This window comes from Neopelma chrysocephalum, unplaced genomic scaffold (genome assembly GCF_003984885.1).
Source record: "Neopelma chrysocephalum unplaced genomic scaffold, ASM398488v2 Primary Assembly neopelma1_97102, whole genome shotgun sequence".
NCBI classification, from domain to species: Eukaryota; Metazoa; Chordata; class Aves; order Passeriformes; family Pipridae; genus Neopelma; species Neopelma chrysocephalum.
Genome location: NW_020925744.1, coordinates 5,499,416 through 5,525,114, shown reverse-complemented (window position 1 = coordinate 5,525,114; position 25,699 = coordinate 5,499,416). Strand labels below are relative to the sequence as shown.

Here is a 25,699-nt window from a genome sequence, read left to right as displayed (position 1 = left end):
AAATACTGCAATTTATACATTTAATCTAAAAACACAAACCCCACATATTTCTCTTATGCATCCATCAAGCAGTCTCTAAACCACTATGCCAAACATTGCATTTTCTAAGTAGCAGAGCACTGATACATCTATAGATTTTAATTAGTTAAACTATCTATTTGGCTAGAACTCTATTCTCTCAGTCGTCTGTCTAACAGCTCCATGGTGTTTTCTTTTTCATAGCTGTTCCTATTCTACTTTAATAATAGCAATCTTTGAGAGTTTAATCTTCTCCAGTCCATTAATAATGTACAGATTTATTGCAAGACTTTATTCTAATATTTTACTACATGGTAGTTTATTAAATTTGTCATGGGACAAATTGTGATTATTTTCATAAGAAAATATATTATAAAACTTAGCTTTTAATTGTTAGTTCTTATAAGGGTTTTTTAATAATTTTAGGCTTTGTGTTCTATAACCTTAATGGTAATTTTTCTTGTTACAGATGTTTACAGGAAGATCACAAGAAGTGATCTTTTTTATCTTTCATTTCTAGGGTGGCTTCGTTTTATGCCAGATTTTCTGATAATATAAAAATATATAATATTAAGGCAAATTTATATTCATTTATTGTAATCATTCCCTATTGTATCAACTACACTAAAGCTAAAAGTAAATTATTCTATTGATACTTTCATAATGAGAAACTCATATTAGCCTTGTTCATTTCAGAAATAATTCCTAATTTCTGCAGTTTGAAGATTTGTTATGCTAATGTTTGACTTTTTAAAGTAGGCCCTCTTTTCCTCTTAATAGTGGATGTGTTGATGGCACTAACATCATGTTAGTAATGATACTATATTTTTAAAAAATTATAGAGGTGAAAGCAAAAAATATCTGGTTCTATGGGCCATTTTCTTGGACTTCCTTGTTATGTTGGGCAAATCCAGCTAAATTTGAAATAGTTCGTTGGCTAGCTACCTGAGTGCTACCATAGGTATTTCCATACAAATTCATGTTGGACTTACATATGTAAATATATGTGGTAAAAGAAATACAGAAAGTGGGCACATATCCTAGACTATCTGATTTAGAATTTCTTTCATTCCCTGATTTTAAAAAACACAATATTTCTTAGGTGCCAAAAATCTTACCACAACAGCTTCTAGAGTCTTCAAGACATGACTTATGTGTCACAAACAATTTTTTGCAACACTTACAGAGAAGGCAAGTAAAGCAGACTTAGCCATTTTTACATTTTTGCTAGCTTAAGCATGTTGTTTCATGGATTCATAACCAAGAGCAACATGCCTATATTGGGCTGACAGATACAGACAGACTCTCTAATGGCTACATTTTTAAAGAAATTCCAGTGATGACAAGCAAAGTAAGCCTCTTCCTCAGCATCTCCTCTACTAATACAGTGTATGGACATTAGTTTCCTAATTGAACTTGGAAATTATTGAGACTTCTAAGACAACAGAACTTAGGAAAGTATTTCTGGTTTTTTTACAATCTCAACTGATGTATTGCCTGTGTTTTTGAACTGTGACTATAAATTTCACAGGACAGATATGTCTTTCTTTGAAGAAACTAAATATGATACTTTTCTATACCTTGGTATTAGACTGGTAGACACTTAGAATACATCAATGTGCAATCTTTGCTACAAAGTCAAACTAGTAATTTGACTTGGTAAGCCCTGCACTGAGCATAGGCTGAAGAGAAAGGATGAGAGGACCTGTCACTGATGGAGGATTCCTGCAGTCAGGAAGGCTAACACTTCGGATACATGAAAGACTTATTTATAGAATCAGTATATCTCCTATGGCACTCCTTTCTCTAACATGCCAGCCTGTATGAAATGATTAATAAAACAGAAATGGCCATTGAAGCTGTGATTCTCACATGCATTATACATTGTTATTTGTGATAGTTAAACCGTTTTACTCCACAGGAAGCCTGGTACAAAAATTAAGTATTTTATCTTCAGACACTGATCTGACCCTGCATTTCCAGAGAATAAACCTGTGCTTTGTTTAAAATGTACCCTACTTACTTAGAAAGACAGTCAGTTCAACTCCTTAAAAAAAATTTTAAAGAAATATGGAAAAGTCCGTGTTGTTATTGTTTTCATTTTAAATATAACTTTAAACTTACATTTTATTTTTCTGTCCTGAGGAGATCATGCAGAAATACTTTATTTTCTGCAGTACCTGTTTCTCAGTCTCCCCTTCTCTCTATGTATCTCTACAGAAATGGCCTTTTTCCTCCTATATTTCATGCCTCTCTTTCACTTTTTTTTCCTACAAAGACATCTCTTCACATTTCTCCGATAATCAGTGTCTCGTTCATAACTTATCTAGTCCATTACATTCTACTCACCCTTCGGAAATACTACCAGAAGCCAACAGCCAGAGCAAAAAATGGATTAGACAAAGATTACAACAAAATGGAACAAGACAAACTCACAAGTAAAAAAAGTTCATCTGAGTTCATTTTTTAGACTTAGCATAGAGGCTAGGCAGAGGAAAGCCTACATATATGCTCTTAGTTCATTATGAGTTGTAGAATTGCAAAGAATTTGACTATATAACAGGCCATGTACTCTCTAAACTTATCTCAAAGTATTGAGATAAGTGGTATTGAGAGGATGCCATGGGAGGCAGCAACAATCCTCTGCTTCTTGCAACCCATCGAACACCAGGAAATAAAGCTAGAATAAGGGAAAGTTGACAAAACTCTAGTTCAGACAAAGGAAAGAATCATGTCTCTTACTTTTCAGGGCAGTTTTGCAAAATACATACCTCTGTTTTCTCAAGAGACCATTTTGTTTCCTGGTGATACATATTTTCAAACCCAGTCTGCCCACCCTGACATAGGATTTGGTGACTTAGCTTGGAGATCCTTCCCTCATCCCAAGAATGGGGATGCCTACAAAAATCATTTTTTCTTATGCATCCCAGCCTGAGTTGATCCCTCTCACTCCTGCTTCTTCAACATAACCCTAAGGTGCCATCAAATTCATCGCATTCCATCATGACTTCAGAGGCCAAACCTACTTCCAAATGTGGACATACTGAATATACAAACAATGAGGAGTGAACTGGGACTTCAAAACTGTTCCAGATGTTGGCAGAAGGGCAAAACTGAGCCTGAGCTGTGACTCAGCTTTATACAGGGCAGATAAAACACCAGGACCTAAATTCCAATATTTTTTAAATGCCAGTGGGACTTTGGCGTTGACTTCAACGGACAAGAAGTTCAGCCAAGGCAGGTAATGTGAAAGCAAAAGTGCTGCATTCATTGGTAGATTTATTGTTATTGTTGTTGGGTTTAGTATTAGCATTATTTCATTATTGCTATTGCAGTATGAAAGACTAAAAATAGAATAAAATAAGACTAGAACATATGACTAAAATGGTACATGAGCAACGATTAAAACACTAGAACTGATATAGCATAGTACTATATTTTAATTTCCATTTACAAATATATATGTTCTTATCAGTATAGATGTTAGGAGAGGATGTGTTCATTTTGCTTTTTGGCAGTATTAAAAATATTTTTCTTGTCATTGGGAAATGTTTTTTCTGTATATCGTAGCAATATGATGTCCTGATTCAAAGCTCATGCTCATGCATTTATTTCCCGTGAGTAACAGAGTTATCTATGAAAAAATATGATGTCCCTAAAATAGTACTTGCAAAGTGCTCTGAATGTTGAAAATCTAGCAGTATGTTTACAAAGGTAACATTACAATTACAAGGTCATTTTAGTTGTAACTAAAATGATAACAACGCTTTCAAGTGACATAAATCCATCAACATTATCTCACATCCAATAGATTCCATTTCTGTGAAAATAGTAGGAAATGTCTAAAAAGGGTTTCAGAGTAGATTAATGACCATGTCCAGACTAAGGTAGCTATCAGTTATCTATGTCACACTAATGGTCAGCACAGCCTGAAAAGAGTCCCTCAACCTGTCAGAGTGCCATCATGGGCATATTTGAGCTCCTTGGCAAGACTAGGTTACTCTGTGTGATCTGTTTGATGTTGCTTTGGATTCAAGAACATCACCAAAATACAAAAAACCTTTTATTCAACAGCCTGAAGAAACACAATTATATCCGAAGTTAGCTAAACAGCTCTAGCCACTTGGCTACAGGGAGGAACAGGATCAGCCCTGGAGTTGAAGCTGGCTCAGGCCATAGCTCAGCCCTGGGCAGTGGGGTCCCTGGGCAGCCCTAGGGTAGGGAGCTGTAGACACAGCACAGGCACAGCCCCATGGCCCTCTGCATTGGAAGGGGTGGTGCCCTAGGTATGGGAGGACTTGAGAGCATCAGCCTTGTGAACTGAAACCACTCTGTGGTACTGGCTCACAGAACAAACAATTCCTCCACTTGATTATTATTTAATCTTTTCTACAACGAACAAATACAATCTAGTTGCATCACACCCCAAACATTTTCATAGAGCCCCAAAGTACGACGGTTTTTAGTGACAGCAACTAAATCATATAATCATAGAATACGCTGAGTTGGAAGGGACCCGTCAGGATCATCGAGTCAAACTCCTGGCCCTGCAGAGGACACCCCGCGTATCACAGCATGTTCCTGAGGGCATTGTCTGAACGCTTTTTGAACTCTGCCAGGCTTAGTGCTGTTGATCACTTCCCTGGGCAGCCTGTTCCAGTGCCCAACCACGCTCTAGGCGAAAAACTTTTTCCTGATATCCAACCTAAACCTCCCCCCATGCATCTTCATGCTGTTTCCTCGAGTCCTGTAACTGGTCACCACAAAGATCAATACCTGCCCCTCTGCTTCCCCTCATGAGGATGTTGAAGATACAATGAGGTCTCAGTCTCCTCTTCTTCAGGCAAGTGACCTCAGCCGTTCCTCATACGGCTTCCCCTCCAGACTCTTTACCATCCCCGTGGCCCTCGTTTGGACACTCTAGTATTTGATTAAATTTCATAAAATTTGAGTAGTGAACCAAGTCTTTGTTAAACAGAAAAATGATTTCCAAGCACGCCTCTTGAACATCAGTATTAACTTCGGCAAACGCTGGGCGGGCGGTGCCCTTACCGTCCCCGGGCGCCCTGGGCCAGCTCTAGGTGGAGCTGCGGCCATGAGAGCCGTTCCGGCCACCGATCCTCTTCCGGCGGCACCCAGCCGGGCGAGGGGCGGCCGCAGCGGGCGCGGGGGGCGGTGCTCCGACCCCGTGGGGCGGTGCTGCTGATGGTGTCAGCCCGCCGGGCTCCACCGGCTCCTCCGAGCCGCTCTCGGCGGGCGTTTGGCGAGACGCGCCGCGGCGGGTCGGGCTTCCCCGCTGGGAGCACCGGGGCGCGTTTCGGCGGCAGCTGGATGGGGAACCCTTCCCCGCCAGGCACTGCTGCGCTCGCCCCTCCGCGCCGGCTGCGGGAAGGAGGACGGCGGAGTATGCCACGGGCGGGGCGGTTCCGCGGGGACTGACATGCTGCTGAAGGAGGGCAGGTGCCAGCTCCTCCGCCTCTCCCCGCGGTAGCCGAGGCGATGCTGCAGGGCGCTCCCCGGGCTCTCCCGCAGGCGCCAGGCGATCGCCCACAGCAGCCGCGCTCGCTGCCGTGAGCAGCGCGGCTCCGGCCGGGCCGAGGCGACGAGCGGTGCGGGCCCGCTCCCCTCGGCGGGGCGGCGGCGGCGGCGGCGGCGGGGAGGGTGCTGTCCGCACGCGCGGGCGGCTCCGCGCGGCGGATGCGTGTGCATGAGCGCGGCACCGAGCGGGCGCAGGAAGCGCCCCCGCTCCGCCGCCTCCATCTTCCAGGGAAGCAAGACCTCGCCGCACGGCTGCGGCAGCGAACGCCGGGGCAGCGGCTCCGATAGCGCCTACCAGACCCAGCGAGCCCTGGACGACTGTAAGATGGTGGGTACCGCCGGCGGGCTTGCGATGGTTTTCACCTTTCCCGAGCTCCCCTGGCGGCGGTGCCGCTCTTCCTTCCACCTTGGCTATTCCCATCACGTACAGTTGCACTGTTTTTAGAGCCTCAATCCCCGTCAGGGTGCTGCCCTGCATCCCAACTCGCGGCGGCTCAGAAGCGAGACGCGCGGGGATCGGGCTGGGTGCGGCGGGACAGGGGGGGCAGGGGCCGGGGTCGCCCGCCTTGGCAATACTGCGGGAGCAGGAGCCCGAGCCCCAGAACACACACTGCGAAGCACTGGCGTTGCTTTTTGCTAGAACCGTCCAAGTCTGTCCCCAGACTTGAGCTCGCTGAAGCCTAAATGGATAAATAGTTGCCTCCAATGAATCACCGCACTCTCTCCTTGCTGTTCTGTTCAGCAACCACATTCTCGCCGTAAAATCCTTCTAAAACAGGACTCAGAATTTGAGGCCCTGAAATTCTGTCCCTGGCATATGTGGTAACTGTTACTAGTCTTCCCGGAGTAGCTGATTGTCATTGTAAAGCCTCAGGTCAAACACCTTCATCCGTGTTAATTTTTGGACTCTCACGTTATGGTATGAGATTTTTCTCCATTCATGTTAGAATGCTTGGATCCTGACATTTTCCTCCAGATCAGTGCCATATACCCACTTTATGGCTCCTTGAGCTACAGTCAGCCTGACATTGGACCCCAGAATTGCTCCTCTAACCAGTGAGAGAAGTAGAAAACAAATAAGTTACCACTACTTTACATGAAAAATCTGGACCTTGCTAAAGATCTGTCCAGTAGCATTGGAAATGGAGCTGCTACTTCTGTTCTGCTGTATTCTGACAATTTTTTTTTCCTCTAGAACTGAAAAATGTGCTGGCAGATTACCCACTCTGATACTTCAAAATTGGGAGCAATTCCCAGTGCACGGTGGAACAAAAGCTGCCACAGTAGGTCTATAAATATACCCAACAAGTGGATCTTACTGGGTTCTGCCTTTTTCTCATTCCTGACAGCATAATGTGGTTAGTTACAGAGAAATGCTACCTTTGTAGAATTCATTGATTAGAAATAAAATATAATTTACAGATGGGTTGTCAAGTTGCAATAAGATTCAGGAGGTAAAATCAGTATGTTTCTTTCTTGTTCTCTGTCTCGATTCAGCAACATCTGTGAGGTTTTGTTTTCGTGGGTGATGCTCAGGTGGCAGAATGAGTCTGTGTGGACAAGGGATGTCGGGTGAGAACAGGAAAAATGTGGCTGGTCCAACCAGTAACCAGTTGCAGGATGCGACGCTTTTCTCTTTTTCCTCACGTAGAATAATCATACTATGACACAACTTAGTACAATTGTTTTCATCTCCATTGCCTTTACGCATTCTCTTAATCTACGTAATCAGGGAGTTGAAGAGCTGTTTAGCAAATATTTTGCCTAGGGCTTTGTTTGCTGTACGCTTTTTCGTTTGTCTGGGGGCGGGTGGGTGCAGATGTACTGAAGTGCACTTCGATTGATGTCCTGCTTCAGAAGCAGAGAAACCTATTTGCCATTCTTACAATGAAATTTTAGAAAGTGTGGCCAAAACAATAACCTCATACCAGTTCCCAGCTATATAGAGTAATTGCAGTGGGATAAATGAAGGATCAGAATGTAATACTGCAGGAGAAGAGACTCGTTTATTTCCTGAGCATAAGAATTTGGGGGCTTGACTTTAAATACTGGTAGCTCTCATAGACTCCAGGTTCTTAGCATGCTTGTGTATGTTGGTTAAGTTGTACTTCTGGTGGTAATTATGACTGCAAAATTATGAGCAATTACTCTTGTCTGTTTTTATGTAGTTTGGAAATTGAAACACAGATAAATAAATATTCTGTTCTATTACTCCATGCCTTCCACCCCCGCCACCATGTGGAGCAAATGGTCTTATGCACTTTCTTTCAGAAGACAGCAAATGCTTCATTTCCTTAAAATATAATCCCATGTATGTGATCGCTGGAACTAAACAATAATGATCTTTCCATCACTGTAAAATTACCCGTGTATCCAATAGCATCCATATGTATCTGTTGGATATTGAATGTCTGTGAAGGCTGAACTGTTTATTTACTTTGTTGTTTCTTTTTCCCACACACGTTAGAAAAAGTGCTTTCTGGAATTGTAACAGAAAAATGCCTGTCTGAAACACCTTCTCAGGCAATAACTGCAGATCAGTTTTAAGTCTAAAATCTGGGTTGGAGGCAAGTGACAGAACAGAAATCATTACAAAATAAGTTAGCAAAACTGCCAATATAAAAACAAATGCTACATTTCAATCTCTAAATGTGCTGTTAATCAGGAAGCAGGAGGAGCAAAGGCAATAATTTCTGGAGATATTTTTATCTTTTATGATAGCAAAAAATAACCTCATGCTACTAGTAAAACAGATTTTTTTCGTCTACTTAATATTTAATACTACTAGCTTAAATACTTTCAGATATTAAAAGCAGAAACACTGCTTTCCTACAGATGAACATTTATATATCACAAAACAAGCAGCTGCCACAAAGGCCCTAGTCATTTACTAAATCTTGGGCTCTCAGTTCTGTATGCCCTGAAATTGTGAGCTGCAGGAACAAGCCCTGGATTGGGCATGTTTATAAAAAACTTGATTTCTTTTACCACCATAGTTAAAAATTCTCATGTATGTAAATCCTCTTTGTTTTTCAGCTTGTCCAGGAGTTCAATACCCAGGTGGCTCTCTACCGGGAGCTGGTCATTTCTATTGGGGATATCTCTGTCACCTGTCCGTCTCTGCATGCAGAATTGCACAAAACTCGAACCCGGGGATGTGAGATGGCCTATGAGGCTCATCAAAAACTAGCAGCAATTTCTGGGTAGGAGTCAACTTATGTTTAATTAAAGCTGTATTCATGTGCAAATTTTGTGAGATACTGCATTATGGAAGCTTTCAGCAAAAGCATTAACTTGTTATTCTGTTTTAGGCATGGAAGTGTATGACTAGAAATCTACAGAATGCTTATATCCTTATGGTAGCATAATTTTGGTTCAAATCCAGGTCCCCTTACAAAGATGGTGTCCTACTGATTTCACTGGATGCTTTTATGTAAGACTGACAGGATTTTACTGCGTATCACTACGCAATTTAAAAAGATCAGGGCAGAAGCCATGCCATTCAAGGGTGAAATAGCAATAGCTTTCTGTCCAGTCCTGCACTGAGTATACCTAACTGAATAGTTAAAGACAACTAGCTTAGCTCAACTAGATTCTCAAAAAAATTAGACCAAAAACGATTAGGTGAAAATTGTGTGAGGGAAATACAAATACTAGTCTGAAAAATTGTATTTACATTCTACATGTACATTTTTAATCCTTATTTGTGTTGAAATAAGAATGGAAGCTTTGCTAGCATATAGTGTTTTAATTTATTGTTTGGTATTACATTATATACATGCCTTTCCATGGTGACAGAATATATTATCACATACTTGAGACTATCCCTCAGTACAAGATAAACCAACATAAATAGCCGTGTCTTATAAAATGGAAATTTGTGCTGCTAATTGTGTGTGGATTCTTCACAGTATGATGACTGGGGCATTTGTATTTACACATATCTCCCGAGTCGTGTCTTTCTGATTACACTTTGTCAGAATTTTCTGCATCTGCCTTATCTGCCATAAGCCATTGTGTACTACTGGAAAAAAACCCAGTTTCGTTTTTTTGCAGCTCTGCCTAACCCCCTTGAATTCTTTTTGTCACTTTAATATATATATGAGAAATCTGTCGTAGGTTTAGTATGTAAGGGAAAACCACACTCACTAAACGGAATAAGGAACTGGTCGATTGCTTTAGTAGGACTGTCAACATTTTCAAGTAAGACTTTGTGCAAAGACTCTTAAGTTGTTTTTGTGACCTCTGATTTGTTCCTCAAACAAAATGCATGCTTTTAAAATACTAGAGTCTGTGAGAATTTTTAAAAAAACACCAAGCAATAGACATGGTTCTTTTAACACTGAAAATGTGAAAGCAAACAGTAGTGAAATTTATCTTACGTGCTTTCAGACTCAAAAGAAAAACTAATACAAACAAAAATAATACATCTGAGTAGCTGAACCTATTTTGTATTTTTTTTAATCTTTTTTTCCCTATAAAGAAAACCATTGATATATGCTTATTTAGAAGTACAGAGGTTTTTTTAAGTAATCATTTTGCAGTTAGGAGTCTGCCATATACACAAATATATGTGAAGGTTGTGCAGTTGCTGTGAGATTGACATTTAGCTAATCTAAAAGTGTTCTAAATAACTGTGATAATAATGTGATATCCATAACAACTGGTAGGTGTTAGAAACTCCCTGAAAATTACTTGTTTGACTTGACAGACATTTTACAAGATGTACTTCACGTCTCTGCCCTCCTGCAGCTGAGGAAAGCCATATGAAACAACATTTTTGGTGTATTTTTGAGGAAAGCGGGAAATGAGGGTAGAGCAAGGATTCAGTGTAGAAAAGAGTTACAAGGAGAGGAGTAATAAATAGTCTCAGAGATTCAATTTTTAATGCAGCAGGAGGAGTGATGTAGTGCCTATGACATAGGATCTAGAATGGGAACCTAATTGAATGAAAAGAAAAAGTATCAGGAAGAAAAATGCTTAGGGACAGGAATGTATTAAATCATCCTCAGTATTAAATAGTCAAGAGGGTAGTGTATTGCTCAGAAACCACTGGTAGTCACCAGATGAGACAAGGGCTCATTTAGTTAACTGCTTTAGTTCAAAATGCACGACGCTGCACTGTGCAAACTTCTGGGTAACACAACCAATTCTGTCTTCCAAAACTTTTTAAAGAAAGCCTATTGCTTTCCCACTGAGACAGAATAACAGCAAACAGCTGTTTATGCTACTAGATGATAACATTTCATGACATAATAGCATTCTATTAGTTAATGTCCTCAGTAATGTTCAGTTAGTCTCTAAGTGACGTACCTGAGGTGTTGCAAAGCAATCTTTCTTTTAAGAAGTGGGCATCACTGTCTAAGAATACAACAGTAAGTTCATTTATCTTGTTTTGCTGATGTCTTCCTTTGGAAAATTAGCAGACACCTTAATTCTTGTTTTAATATATTAGGATTTCACAGAATAGGCTTGGAGGGGACCTCTAGTGATCATCTGGAGATCACCTAGTCCAACACCTATCGGCACTAGTGCACCTGAGACTCCTAAATGTACTCATGACTCAGGCAGTTAGAATAGACACCCATTTCCCTTCCTGACTCATCTGTTCTACAAGACAAAGGAAGGTAACAAGGAGGAAAGGTGTAAAGACTTGGAAGGAAACAAACAAGAACAGATCCACTAGTGCTGAGAAAGGCAGCTCTGGGAAAGAAATCTGGGAATTGTGGGAAGGGAAAGAAATGCTGAGGCAGAGATAATGCATTAGGAACAGAACAGGATAGAAATCATGAGGACAAAAAAACCTTTGATCATGGGTATATCAATTCTGGAATATCAGGCAGACATCAGAGTAGGACAGGGGACAAGAAGAGAAAGCTCCAGGTCTACCTGTAGAAAAAGTATACGCTGATATGCCAACAAAAGGAGATTCAGCTATGTGAAGAAAGCGAAAGTCACACTTATATTTCAGCTATGGAGGTGAAGATTTTAAAAACTGAGAGAAATAAAACCGAAAAAGATTGTGAAAAAGATAAGGAAGTAGCAAGGAAACATAAAACCTTATAAAGTCCACACTGAATTAGACCATATCACCCCCATCTAGCTCAAATCTGACAGCTGCTCATAACAGCAATTTCATTAAAAAATAAACAAGCATACAAAAAACAGGCTGTGCATAGAACGATGCCTTCTCTCATATTTTTGCCACTACGTAGGAATCGGTAAGCAAAGGTTGCATCTGATCAATTTGTGTCTGACAAATATGAGTTCTCAGAAGATTTCAGGATTTGTGTAAGTATGAATGTCTTTTACTCAAAAAATGCTGAGGTTGAATAAGGACATCTTTACACTGTGATGTGTTTAAAATTAATTTATTAAAAAAATATTGTTGAAAAAGGAAACTTCATATTAAGTCTCCAAGTTAATAGGGCCTCATAGATGTTACATCCTCTTCTTAACTTGCTTTCTTATATATTTTTCTGGGACAAATAGTGAAATTTTATCAAAGGAGAATAAAGATTAGAAATTAAAATAATCTAAATTGAAATATCCTATTTTAATTGATGGTCTTTTAGGAATGCAAGTCAGAGTAAACCCTTCTTTCAGTGTTGGTTGTCTGAGGACTTTAGGTAAATTCCTGCTTTCATAGTAAAAGTTCTTAGTGATTTTTAATGAGTTGTCTTCTGAAGAAGGTGAGTAAGGTTTGGTCCTTTTATCACATTTTCTGCTGTATTAATGTCTCAGAAATTAAATATCTCAAATTATTTACATTGTGCACCCTTGCTGTATTAGTTGTCATGGTCAAAACTGGAGAAAGTACAGCAGCAAGAAAATGAATCAGCATGATTTTTTCCAAAAGAAAAGAAAGGGAAAATACTTGTAACAACAGGAAGATGGGGGGAAAAGGAGCAAATCTGTGTTTTGGAAGGGAGTCTGCTTTATGGAATCATAAAGAGTGGTGATATTTTATAATTCTTCAAATAGAGAGCCAGCTTTGTAAGTGAAGTCCACTAAGTCTGGGATGTCAATAGAAAGATAACTCAGAACTGTATTTTAAGATACAGTTTTGCACAACTGTGCACGCACTTTTCTAAATATTCTTTCATACTCTTAAGCACTTGATATGCTTACATAATGTGTGCACTTGGCACACTGAAACCAGAACTGTCGGTATCTCTGTGGCAGTCTGATATGCATGTTGGCAGTGGCTTTTTTGCATGAAACAAAATTGTGTGACAAGCTCAAGGGTGCATGGCAATGTACATCTGTGTGAGCATAACTCTGAAATTGACTTTTCTCTGTGGTTCAGACTGCTATTGCAATGTCTGGAATCTAAGGAGGAATAAACCCCTACACCTATACAGACAGGGGCCAGCCAGTTGGAAAGCATCCTTGCAGAAAAGGACCTGAGGGGTTCTGGTGAACATCAAGTTGAACATGAGCCAGCACTGTGCCCTTGTGGAAATCGTGGGCCATCAACCTCCTATGATACTTCAGGAAATCTTGCCAGCATGTTGATGGAGCTCATCCTTCCCTTCTACTTGGGGCTGCTGAGGCTGTATCTGGAGTACTGTGTCCAGTTCTGGGCTCCCTAGAAAAGAGAAAGTGACATATCAGAGCAGGTCTAGTCAATGACCTTAAAAAGGGTTGGTTGGGAGCAAGCGGCATCCAACATACAAGGAGAGGCTGGCAGACCTGAGATTATTTAGCTTGGAGATGAAAAGACTTGGATGGGGATCTTATCAATATGTATAAAAATGCTTGATGGGATAGTGTAAAGAAGACATAGCCAGACTATTCTCAGTGGTATCCAGTGATAGAACAGAAAGTACAACCTGAAATTAAAAAAACAATTGATTTAAATATTTATTTAAACTACTTTTTTACTGTTAGGCTGGTAGAATATTGGAACAGGTGCAGTGAGAGATTATGGAGTCTCCATCCTTGGAGATACTCAGAACTCAACTGGACTTGCCCCTCAGTAACCCATTCTAGCTGACACTGCTTTGAGCAGGAGGCTTGGAGTAGATTACTTCTAGATGTCCTTTCCAGTTTGTGACAAAAATCACTGTAAATCTTCTCCTTGGGAAACTGCAAAGTTAAAGTTTCCTTATTTGACACTCATGTGCATCTGCTACTCTTATAAAATAGTTAATTAAGTTCCCCTGAATTCAAGAAGAGTTGAGGAAGTAGACCTAAGAATCACATCCTGATTGCATTCCTGTGCACAGAAATGTTACCATACCATAGTGTTGCCTTAAGTTTTTAAATTTATGTAATTTCTACTTTTGTTTTCCTTTTCAATATACTGTAGGATTTCTGATGTTTTCGATAAGCACTAAATAGTAATTTCTAATTAATTAAGAGCTAATTAACATTAGATCTTTTCCTAAGGTTGTGTTAAAACTTTCTGTTGACACACAATCGTGGCCAATTTTTTATTGAACTATCTGAATTTTCCCCGAATTATGACCCTTCAAAATTATTATTTGCTTTCTAAAGCACACAAGCAAACTAAAAAGACTCCTGCAAAATATTTTACAAATTAAGCAAAAAGGAGACTCCAAGATTCTAAGTTAATAAAAGCTGCATTAAGACAGGCATAACAGAAACCATTTTAACTGTTTAACTTCAGATGTTAAATAAAGCACTGCTGGCAGTCAGTTTAGCTGAGCAGAGACAAAGAGCAGCAATGCTTAGCTCAACAGGGAAGAATTTTTATAATCGTGATTCAACACCAATGTTACGCCAGCAGATAGAGCAACAAACTAGAGCTCTGCCCCAGCTAGATACCAATTGAGCAGCATTTATGGAGATCTCTGTCCTCCCTGGATATCTTTGCAGTCACTGCCATGGTACTCCTCTAAAAGTATGTGTGAGAAGTGGGGAGTGTGATATTGGCTCCAGTGTCCTGGAGTTCTGAATCACAGGCACTGCTGCTGGATCCTACCTCTGTTAGAGTTATCATTGTTCCAACTGCTGGATGAAAGTTAAGAACTAAGGTAGTGTTTCACAGAAACTGATAACCAGAATGTGGCCTGGTAAAAATATAATTAAGTTATGACATGTAAGAAAACAAGGAAAGCAGTCAATATTCACTGCAAGAATCAAAACTGTTACACATGATAATACCAATAACATAATACCCTCTTAATCCATACAAGGTTATGTGGGATTTTTGCTAAAATGTTGCAGATATTTTAAACAGTAGCACCTTAAAAATCTGACCTTAAAACCTATAAAGTAAAAAATGTTGAGATTTTTTCAATTCTGAAAACTGTTGGAAATATAAAACTTCCCTTTTGCGCTCTCAGGCTATACTGAAAGCATCTCAGTAAATTATTTCAATGTGGCAGGCTAGATCCCACAATTCTTATAATTGTTTAGTAGTACCTTACTCACCGAGTTGTTCTGATCATTTAACTGTGTCCGAAATGAGTAAAGTCAGGGAGATTTTTGTCTCCCTCTAAAGAAGAGCTTTCAGGATGTGGAGCAAGTTCATTACCAAGCATTCTTATCATGTGAAGTCTTATTTCCCTCAATCTTTACATTCAGCTTCTGTAAAAATTTACTGTAACTTTCTTAAATGCTTAAAATTTTCATGTGATTTCAAACATATCAAATTCTAGGGGCAAATTCTGGCAGCGTTTTTTCTACTTTGTTTGGATTATCTTCCCTGATTTCTAAATCATGAAGTGACTCTAAACTTACTAAGGACTAACTGAAGCATGATAGTGCAGCAAGTATATCATAGCTTACTCCTTTCATAAGAGGATAAGATGCACATGGATTGTTCTGAGTAGATTCCTTTGAAAAAAAAATTCCCTAATTATACAAGCCATGTGCACCCAAAACGATGGAAAGGGACGAGGAAGAGATAAGACTGTTTTCTGTGGAATAGAGCTAAAGTGAGTTCTGTTGTTAAGAATAAAATCTCTTTACTCAGTTCAAGTTGCAAATTAAAAAAGAAGTCCTTTAAGTCAGATACTTCAAGTTCTGATACATGAATTCAGAAAGCAAATAATGGAGGAGGAAATAAGGTTATTTACTAAGGTTATAATTCTCATAATAGCTGATCTCTACTGACTTTTTCTTTGTACTGTTGTCTTTGGAACTGTGCTTTAATAGGTGTTTGGGACTTGAAGATACAAGGTGTTAATATCTCCCTTTATAGATCTGTTTGTCATAACTGGAGGCTAGATTTACTAGATGCGTAGTAAAGGGCAAACATACTTAAAAATGAATTTATCAATCTGTTATTTCACTATGTTCAGAACAGCAGTTCTGAAAGCTGTGGAAGTTCTACATCTGCAGTAACACAGCATAACTTAGTTTTGACCAAGTAGAATAGCTAAGCACCTTGCTGAAAAATAAATATTTAGTGTTTTCACATCGTATTTCAGTATTTCAAGGGAAGGCATAGTTTTCAAATAGTCTATTTTATTATTGCTATAATGTTTCCTAAATCATGTGAATATTACATTTTTGTCATACTGATTTCATAAATTATTTCTTTTGAAATTGATTTTAAATGTCAATTTGCTGGAATTTTAGGTCATAACATGTAACAGCATATAGCAACTCCTTTATATATCTTGGCATGTCACAAGTGGAATCAGTTAATAAGCTCCTGAACAAAAACCTGAGTGTTACTAATTTATGTCTGCAAATAGTGCTTCCCAAAGGGATTTAGAGCTAAATTTTAAAAAGTATTTGAAGACTTGGAAGTACAGCTAATTATGAGCCTTTCATGTCACGCTAATGTTTTCTATGCCCACAAAATTTAGGGATACCAGAGAAGACACATAGTTCAAAATTAGTGTCAGACAAATCCAAAGTAACTTTTTCATTGTAGTATTTCTGAGAGAAAAAAAAATTATTTATTGGCAGAATTTAAAAAAATACATTTGTGAAAACAAAGTATACTAGAATTTCATGCCTAGCTTCACAGATGTAGTTAAAAGTTGCTGTTGTGCTGATCTGTAACTAAGGTGGCCAAGAAGAGTGCCTTTTTGTCCCCAGTAGACCCACTGTTTTGAGATCTGTTTCAACAGCATATTCCAGTAATTTTCTTCTGTAGGTTTCTACTGAAACACTGCTGAGGCCAAAACTGAGAATTTCGTAAAGAGTTTTAAGAGCTTCATTCCTAATAATTTTCCTAAATACTGGTCGATTAAGAAATCTCACATGGCTGCAATTTTCCATGCTAGACATTCTGCCTGTCTTGGTTCTGTTTAGGTTTGCTTATATTCTTCTCAGAAAATTATTTTCTGATTCTCACTGAATCTTACAAATCCAGACTATGTTGACAATATATTCATATTTCTTAAGAGAAGTGAAAGCATGATATAATGAAGTTATGCATAGAAGAGGACTTCAGCATGGGCTCTTAGAATTCCACATATACTGAGATTTTGTTTCTGATTTCTTAAGTCTTTTTTTAAGTTTTGGACTGAAAATTGCCTGCTAATGGAAATGTTTTTACTAATTCTTAGTATTTCTCAACATTCTGAAACACTACTCTCTAATAAGAAAGGAAGTATTTAGATTCTCTACCCCTCACTGAAATCAGCCAATATGCCAAGTTAATTGTGCAGGCCTATGGAATTAAGGGCATGTCTTTATCATGACCCATGTTCTGTTATGCTCCTTCAAGTGCTAGACTTCCTGCATAGTCATCTAAGAAAAGACTTCACATTTATCATGAGCTGTGGTGCACATAGATTTGCTCTAGTAAGGTATAAAGTACCAAATGGTAACTCCTCTCAACACCATCATCGGAAACTTGTGAAATCAGTCTCCAGCCAAGGGAGATACCAGTTCTGTCAAGCTTACACAGGGAAAATTCCAACCAAGTCCGAGAAGGTGTACAAAATCCCTTATAATGCTCCTAATGGCTTTATAGTTCTGTTTCAGAACAATTAATTGAATATTTATAAACATTATCTGGGCATTAAGTTCTCATCTGGACAAAGCATTAAATTAACATTCCTTAATCCAGAATCCTTACAGTATTAGAAGTTATATAATGTTTAAAATTCATGTTTTAAAATTAAACATATACTGAAGTGCTTGCTGTTACTGAATAGCATTTTATCCTTGCTGGATACATTTGCAGATCTACATTTAGATTTTCTACATAATTTTTAACTATTAGAGAAATAATACACTGAGTTATTTGTATATAAGCAATTATTCATGGAAGGTCTTCCTTTTCATTTTTTATCTTGCTGTTCTTATCTTTCATATGAGTACTTTCTGCATGAAGATTTCCTGGCAGCAGATTTGGTGTAAGAATGCTAATACTGCCGTATTATATTATGTGCTTGAAGTTGTTGAAGAAACTGCTTTCCCCTTGGAGAAGAAAACAAGAGTGCATTTATTGTGTGAGCACAGAGAAGCTGACACTTCATATCTCTGTCTATCACATCAAGACAGATCATTGAAAGTATACTGTTGGTAACCTTGGCAGCACAACAAATGGTTAGGTGGCAGAGTATTTAGAAGTGCCACGTTTATACAGCAGCCTCCAATTATTTCCAACAGTTCTGGAGCTGTTATTGTGGTGAAGCAGTACTATTCACCCATATGTGTTTACACCCCCTCCCCAAAGAACCACCACCAAAGCAGAGTTTGGTATTTTGGAATAGGATGACAACTGCAACCATATCACATGAGGCTGAGCAATGGGAAGCTCTGTGCTGAGGTAGCAGTCCCTTCATGCAGGGTGAAGAGCACCAGTGCCCCAAAGAGCGGACTTTCCAAAGTCTGGGCGTTTAATTTAGTTGCAGACTTACCCAAGGTGTCATATGTGTACAGCCTTGCTATTCATTTTACATCATTCAAGACTTGGAAATGAGTAGTATCTCTGTGCAGCTGCTCAGACAGGTTACTAGATGCCCAAGGAAGACTTTGTGGAGGAATCCTTGTTTCCCAAGCAGAAAAAGGGCATTTCAAAGAGGGAAAAACCAAAAGCAATACCAGTTCACAAAGTCAAATGGAGACTAAAGCAGGATTAAAAAATCTGAAGTGAAAAAAATGCAAAGTTCTTTATGCCAGAATACTGCTTCCTGAACACATTTTATCAACAGATGGTTTTAAAAATTTCTTTCTGTGTATATGAATTTTGATTCAGGATGCTAATCTGGTTTTTTTTCCTTTTTTTTTTTGACACATTCGTTTTTTCTCAGTCTTGCAGCTGTGATTTTTTACTTAACTACTCATACAGATTTGATCTGTGAAGTGTCTGGTGGAGCTGTGTGAGATACTTCTACTGACTCTATACTACAATATCTTTTTCACTTGAAATACTTTTATATGGAGGTATTTGGATATTTGGGATTTTTAAAAAGATAAAAAATACTCTGCCATATTCAAAGCACTCCTAGAAGCATTTGATACATCCAGAATCCCAAACACTTGTTCTGAGTAACTTAGTAATGATCTGCTTGGATTGTTTTCCTTCCACATTAGAATTGCAGTAGTTACACTGTTTGACTAACAGAAAAAAAAAAGGATTATGAAAATCTATAGACTTTCCAGCAATTGTTAATGCAGTAAATCTCATACCCAAATCACAGTAAAACTTACAGAATATTTTCCCTTTAGTTTAAATAGTCTCTATACCAATGTGGTATGTAATATTTTTGAGGAAAAGCAAATACATTGTTCCTTACTACTTCTCATTCTAACAGCAGTGTGCCCAAGAGGCAAAGAAGGCCAATGGCATCCTGGCCTGTATCAGGAACAATGTGGCCAGCAGCACCAGGAAGGTGATTCTTTCCCTGGACTCAGCACTGGTGAGGCCACACCTGGAGTACTGTGTCCAGTTCTGGGCCCCTCAGTTCAGGAAGGATATTGAGGTGCTGAAGCAGGTCAAGGCTGGTGAAGGGACTCAAGCACAAGTCCTGTGAGGAGAGGCTGAGGGAGCTGGAGTTGTTTAGCCTGGAGAAGAGGAGGCTCAGGGGAGACCTCATCACTCTCTACAGCTACCTGAAAGGAGGTTGTAGCCAGGTGGGCCTCAGTCTCTTCTCCCAGGCAATCAGCAGTAGGACAAGAGGACATGGTCTTGAGTTCTGCCAGGGGAAGTTTAGGCTGGATATTAGGAAGAAATTTTTTACAGAGAGAGTAATCGGACATTGGAATGGACTGCCCAGGGAGGTGGTGGATTCACCGTCCCTGGAGGTTTTTAAGATGAGACTGAATGTGGCACTTAGTGCCATAGTTCAGTAAGCACAGCAGTGTTGGATCAAGGGTTGGACTTGATGATCTCAGAGGTCTTTTCCAACCAGGTCGATTCTATGATTCTATGATCTCTTCACATCTACTCTGGTTTTCTCATTCTGATATATGGAAAATTAGAAATCTAAGTTACAAACAGATAAAAGTTACCTAGATCACACAAATGCTTTATGGAATACCTTTTGGAAAAAAATATGTTGAAATTTATATTCAAAAAAGGTACTAGAGACAGAAGAAAAATGGAAAAAAGAAGTGTCATAAATCTAAAGAAACATCTGTTTTAGTGTCCTATGAATGGTCAACAGCAGATGGCATCACTTGCCTGCAGCAGAGTTCCTCCTGAATTCAGTATGGTAGTAGTTTGTTCTGACCTAGATCCTATGGCATCAAATAGCTGAAGCATTTAACTCTTTTCCAGGCCTTTCTGGGAAATTTTGATCCTATTTGTCTACACAGATCAGAACCAATTTCATAAATGACCCCATATCAGGTATTTGGATTTTCATAAAATCTCTGTACAACTGTTAACCAAAGAAGCTGCACAGGAGTGTAGGTGTGAATCCCTACCATTTATGTTTTGTGGACTTGTGAATCCCTACCATTTATGTTTTGTAGACTTCTGAAAGACAGAGTTTATAAATTAGTTATTAATGAATAATAACTGATTAAGGGACATTTTAAAGAACATAGAAGCTTAGCAAAAGTCAAAGAGGAAATCCACAGGCAGCATGACTTTCAGCTGTCTGCAGTCAAGTTAAAAGAGGCTGGGCTTGAGCCTATTGGATCACACAGACTTATCTGTGCTGTCATTAGTTTTTTTCAGAGAAATTAATTTGAGAACAACTTGGATGATGACAAGGCAGGGTACTGAATAGAAATTTTTTTATAAACTTAAGAATTATTGCATATACAACTAATCTGACTGCCTCCTTGCTTATCACAGATTGTTTCTGGAAGGTCTGTGTCATGGTTTGGGTTTATCTGTTATTTGGCATCATATAATTTGAGGCTGTGAGATTTTTTTGTTCAGCTGAGGCTAGAGCTAAGCAACGCTGACTGGAGAGCTTGCCCAAAGATTTCTTTCATCTAACCAGACACCACCTTCTCAACAGGGAGTCTGATAATATGCAGAGAGAGAAGCCCTGTTCAGCTTATGGTTGGCTAGTGCAGAAGTCTTACAGATTTTTCTAGAGTAAAGGCAAGGGACAGACAGCTAAATGAAAGAATGATGGAAAATGGGCTTAGAGTTAAGTTTCTGCAAAGACATAGTGATCAAGTGCTGCTTTTTTTTTTTTTTTAAATCTTATGATAAAAGCAGAATTGAAGACACGTGTTTCATTTGGAATTCTGAGTGCTTAAAAGTACCCTCTTGGGGATTTTAAGCTTAGTTAGGGTGGTGGTTTAGTCTTAGGCAATAGCCAAACTCCCACCCAATTGCTTGCTCAGTCACTCCTCAGCAGGACATGGGGAGAAAACAGGAAGAACAGGAATGAGAAAGACTGGGTGGCAATAAAGACAAGAGACCTTGCTTACAGCTGTTGTTGCGGGTAGAGCAGGCTTGACTTGGGAAAGATTAACCTAATTTATTGCAAATTAAAATTAAAATAATTACTAATGTAGGTAATGGGAAGCAAAAAGACAAACACTAAGCTAGCATCTTTTCTGCCTTGTTTCCCAAGCTCAACTTCACTCCAGGCTCCTCTACCTACTGCTACCCCCCTAGCACTGCAGGAGGGATGGGAATGGGGAGGTACAGTCAGTCCATAACTGACGTGCTTTACTTCTCCTACATTCTCACACTTTTCCTCAGCTCTAGTGTGGGCTTATCCACAGGCAGCAGTCCTATCAGGAAAATCTGCTCCAGCATAAGCTCTCCACAGGTGGCAGTTCCTTCAAGAACATCCATCTGCTCTGGTGTCTTCCTCTCTGCGGGCTGCAGGGACAATCTGCTCTGCCATGGGGAACCTCATCCTTCTTTCTCTGACCCTAATGTTCCCTTTGTTCCCTCTTTCTTTCTCCCCGTGGCTATTTCTGTCCTTTTTAAAAATAAATTTTTGCTTACTGGGTGGGCTCAGCTGTGGCCTGCTGTGGGTCCATTGCAGAGCTGCTGGAACTGTCTGAAGCTGGCTGTGTCCAGCACATGGAAGCCCCTCACCTCATACCACAGAAGGCACCCTGTTGCCACCATCACTACCAAAATCTTGCCAACTACACCCAACACATAGTGTTACCTAAAATGAAGCAAGTTTCAATGAAATCTCTTATTTTAAGGCTGTTTTACTCAATTACAAGAATATTTACCAAATGACTGTGATTGGTTTTGTCCTCTGGTGGAATAGTTTGAATAGTGCTCTGGTAATTGACTTCTTGCCCATGAGTTAATTCAGCCAGTAAAGCTCCCTTCTGAAGGAAGTAGTTTAGAAAATTCTGGTCTGTGATTCTAATTGTTTCAAGAGTGTTTTCTGAATAGCACGCTCAAATAGTGGATATGCTGCGAAGTACATGCACAGCTCTTAAAAACAGTGCATGATACTTGTTTGCCTGATAAGGTAAAGTCAGTGATGTGAAAGAATCATAGTATTAATTAATCCATTTTAATGGTAAAGTTACTGCATCTGTAGTAATTATTTAATGTAGTGAGTTTCCAAAAGAATTTTAGAACTTCAACATGAAAAAAAAAACAGGGAAGCTTCAGTAACATATGTGATGCTATATTTTTTATTTTGGGGTTATTTCTGAAAAAGGGGAGCCCTCCGTGAAAAGGAAACAACAGCATATTCAAAATGACTGTAATTTGCAGACCATACATGGCCCTATAAATGGTTCTAGCATGGAGATATCTAAACTGCCATCAACCTGGGAGTTTGCAATGTCTCTATGATATGATTCACTGCATTGTGAGTTTATTGTGCTTTTTCTGTCATATACTCAGGTTGAGTCGATCAGCTGTATCAGAGTTATTGGAGATTTATACTGGTCTAACTAAACAAGATCTGATCACGTCTGTGTTATTGACAGTGCAGTTGTAACTGCTTCAAAACAATAATCTGATTTAATGAAAATAACATTGCAGTCATTTATGGTTCTACTAGAAAGAAAAAGCCCTACTTTTTGCCTGCCTGGACTGGGGTGTGGCATAGAGGTTGTATGACAGTATTGCATTAGTAGAGAACACAAAAACAACACATGACACTGAAACTGACAGCAGTTTGTGTACATTTAAAAAAAATAACCCCAACAAATGGAAGGAACATAAATAAGAATGTTTTCCCAATAATTGTTTTGAAGAAAACATTATTGGATGACTTTCTACCTATATTCAAAATGCATCAACCAGTCTTCTGTTGCCTTCAAAGCTGCATAGTTACGTGATAAAGAAATAAACAATTATTTAGGATACAAAAGCAGAGGCAGGTTTAGTAAGTTGTTGCACCTGAGCCATCATCAGAGGGGTCCCTTGTGCTCAGTTAAGTGTATCTTCTCTGCAGTATTTGTCACATTTATCATTGCAACAGAAGCTCCATATGGTCTTGTTCCCAGATCATCTTTTTAGCTGCTGTGTGTTTCTAAACTGCAAGTGTTTTTGATACTAAATTGAAATACAATCTACAGGGTTATATTTGTGGACAGTGATTTCCCACAGCTCATCAAGGCAACTTGCATTCTTTTTCATGGGAGATACATATATGGAGCATAAGGCAGAATTTCATGAATTAATTTTCCTTTGGCTTTTGAAGACAAACAGTCTTCATTATATGTCTAGATAGTTCTTTCAGCTAATAGTATTTTAGAACTATTAATACTTTTCCTTAGAGTTAAGCATAGAATTTGTCTAAACAATGCTTTTACAAAAAGATATATCAAACCCTGGGGACCCCTGGTGGTCTAGTGGTTAGGTTGCGGCGCTCTCACTGCCACAGCCCGGGTTCGATTCCTGGTCAGGGATACTCCTCCGGGCAGATGGAGCTCCTCAGCCCTGTAAGGCCATCCATCTAAGAGAAGGTCACTCTAAACAAACCTACGTCCTGAGGACCTCACTGCCATTGTCCAAGCTCGCTTGGCCCCAGCAGATGAACCTTAGGATTAAAGGGTGGGCTCAGTTCAGCGCATGCTGTCTCACCTAAAAAATCCATTGTGCAGGCTTGAAAGGTAAAAGACCTTTCCCAGAATCTTCGTTCGCGAAGACTGGCCATACTATACTATACTATATCAAACCCTTCATGTAACATCACTACGCTTTTAACCAGAGATCATCAATATATGTATTTTTCATGGTTTTGATAGTAAAAGTAAAATACTGCTCTGTTGTAAATGTGTGACTAAAATTATGAAGTTAAATTCAGAATTAGACTATAATTGTTTTTCAGTTTTATTGTCTTAAGTTTCACACATTTTAATGGAACTGTGAATGCTGGACACCTGTGGAAATTCAGAAAAATCTGAAGGTATTTTCTTAATTGTAACCAACATTTTGGCAGTACAATAAAATCACATGTCAAGTATTTTGAGGGAAAAAATATTTTTTTAATGTAACATACATGCTTTACCTTTGCATTTAGGAAGGAGCATTTTAATGTTTATTCTTTTTATTCTTGTATTTGAAAATAATTATCAAAATAACTGCATTCAGCTCTCTTAACGATATTGGGTACTATATGGTTGGTGTAAGAGCTCCCCCTATAGGTTTTATTTTAAATATCTGCTTAGGAAAATAAAAAGGAAATTCCACTTCTTGTCAGTGCTCTATAAACATATTCATTTGACCAACATGATCTGACTTTTAAATGTAGGATTTTACAGAAAGAAAGCCGTCTATTTTACTAATGGTCAAAATGTGAGAATGTAATGTTATAGATTTATTTATTTTTACAAAAAATTATAATTTTAATAGCAGTGTGGTAAATTGCATAGCATAAGCTACTGTTATATAAAGGAACAAAACAGCATTTTCACTTTTGTAACTGCTTTAATACATGTAGATATCAGAGCTCTCAACCTACAGAAGTAGGGCTCACACAGCAGTATGAATTTCTCATCAACTGAGTAGTGTTCACATCTTTCAGTAAGGACTTCTACCTTTTATGGCACCTTGGTGGTATGGTACTCATGTGACAACTACAGAAATTCCTAGTAAGGAAGAGACAGGATATTTGAAAGTATTTTATATACAACTAGCAACATAATTTAGCAGAGAGAGCAAAAAGGAAAATCAGAGCCAAATGATCTGCTTGTTTTACCTAGCTATCAGCGAGTGTTTCTAAGTCAAATAAGTAATCCTACAGACCTCGTGATGGGACACATCATTTTTGGTAGTAATAAGCTACCCATCTATCTGTCTTTAATACAGTTTTTAAGTGTTAAAAACAAAACAAAAAAAATCTTCGTCGGAAGGAACATGTTCTCTTAGTTCAATGTGAAAATCAAAGCCTACTGTACTCTTGTGAAGATCAGGCAGGAGTTATGCCTGGCAGTTATTAAGCAATGTGGCAGCTTGCGTGGACCTGTAGACTTCAACCTGCATGCAAAATATTTGCATAAGCACACATGCACCCATCTCACGGTTCACCCTTCCTGTGTATGCAAACGTGTGTCTTGCTGCTTCACTGGCAAGTGAGGAGGCTTTCTCAGAGCCATGGAATTCCATAAATTTTGTCTTTGGACCCTTCCTACATGGGCCATTCTCTGCATTCTTAGGAAAGGCAGCAGTGCTTCTCTGTCAGGTGAAGTATTTCCAAGAAGCCACAACCTGTGTATCCAAATCCTTTGAAAATTACCAGTAACTCTTCATTTTACCTGAGTGGATTGGGAAAAGCAAGAAAATTTCTGTTCCACAATGGATGTGGGAAGTGAGCACAATTCCTATTTACAGTCCTGTGGCAGCTGTGCTTGGAAGCTGATGGTG

At 39.0% G+C, this 25,699-nt stretch overlaps 1 protein-coding gene across 1 annotated transcript in view; it reads left to right on the top strand.

The window, feature by feature from the left end:
• The first annotated feature begins 5,261 nt into the window (after positions 1 to 5,261).
• The window catches only part of RGS7BP (regulator of G protein signaling 7 binding protein), a 43,841-nt gene continuing 23,403 nt past the window's right edge, over positions 5,262 to 25,699 (top strand). Inside the window, exons 1-2 of the mRNA XM_027671579.1 lie at positions 5,262 to 5,884; positions 8,593 to 8,759. Coding sequence (XP_027527380.1) covers positions 5,726 to 5,884; positions 8,593 to 8,759 — 326 coding nt within the window. The 5' untranslated portion in view covers positions 5,262 to 5,725. The remainder of the gene's footprint in view (positions 5,885 to 8,592; positions 8,760 to 25,699) is intronic.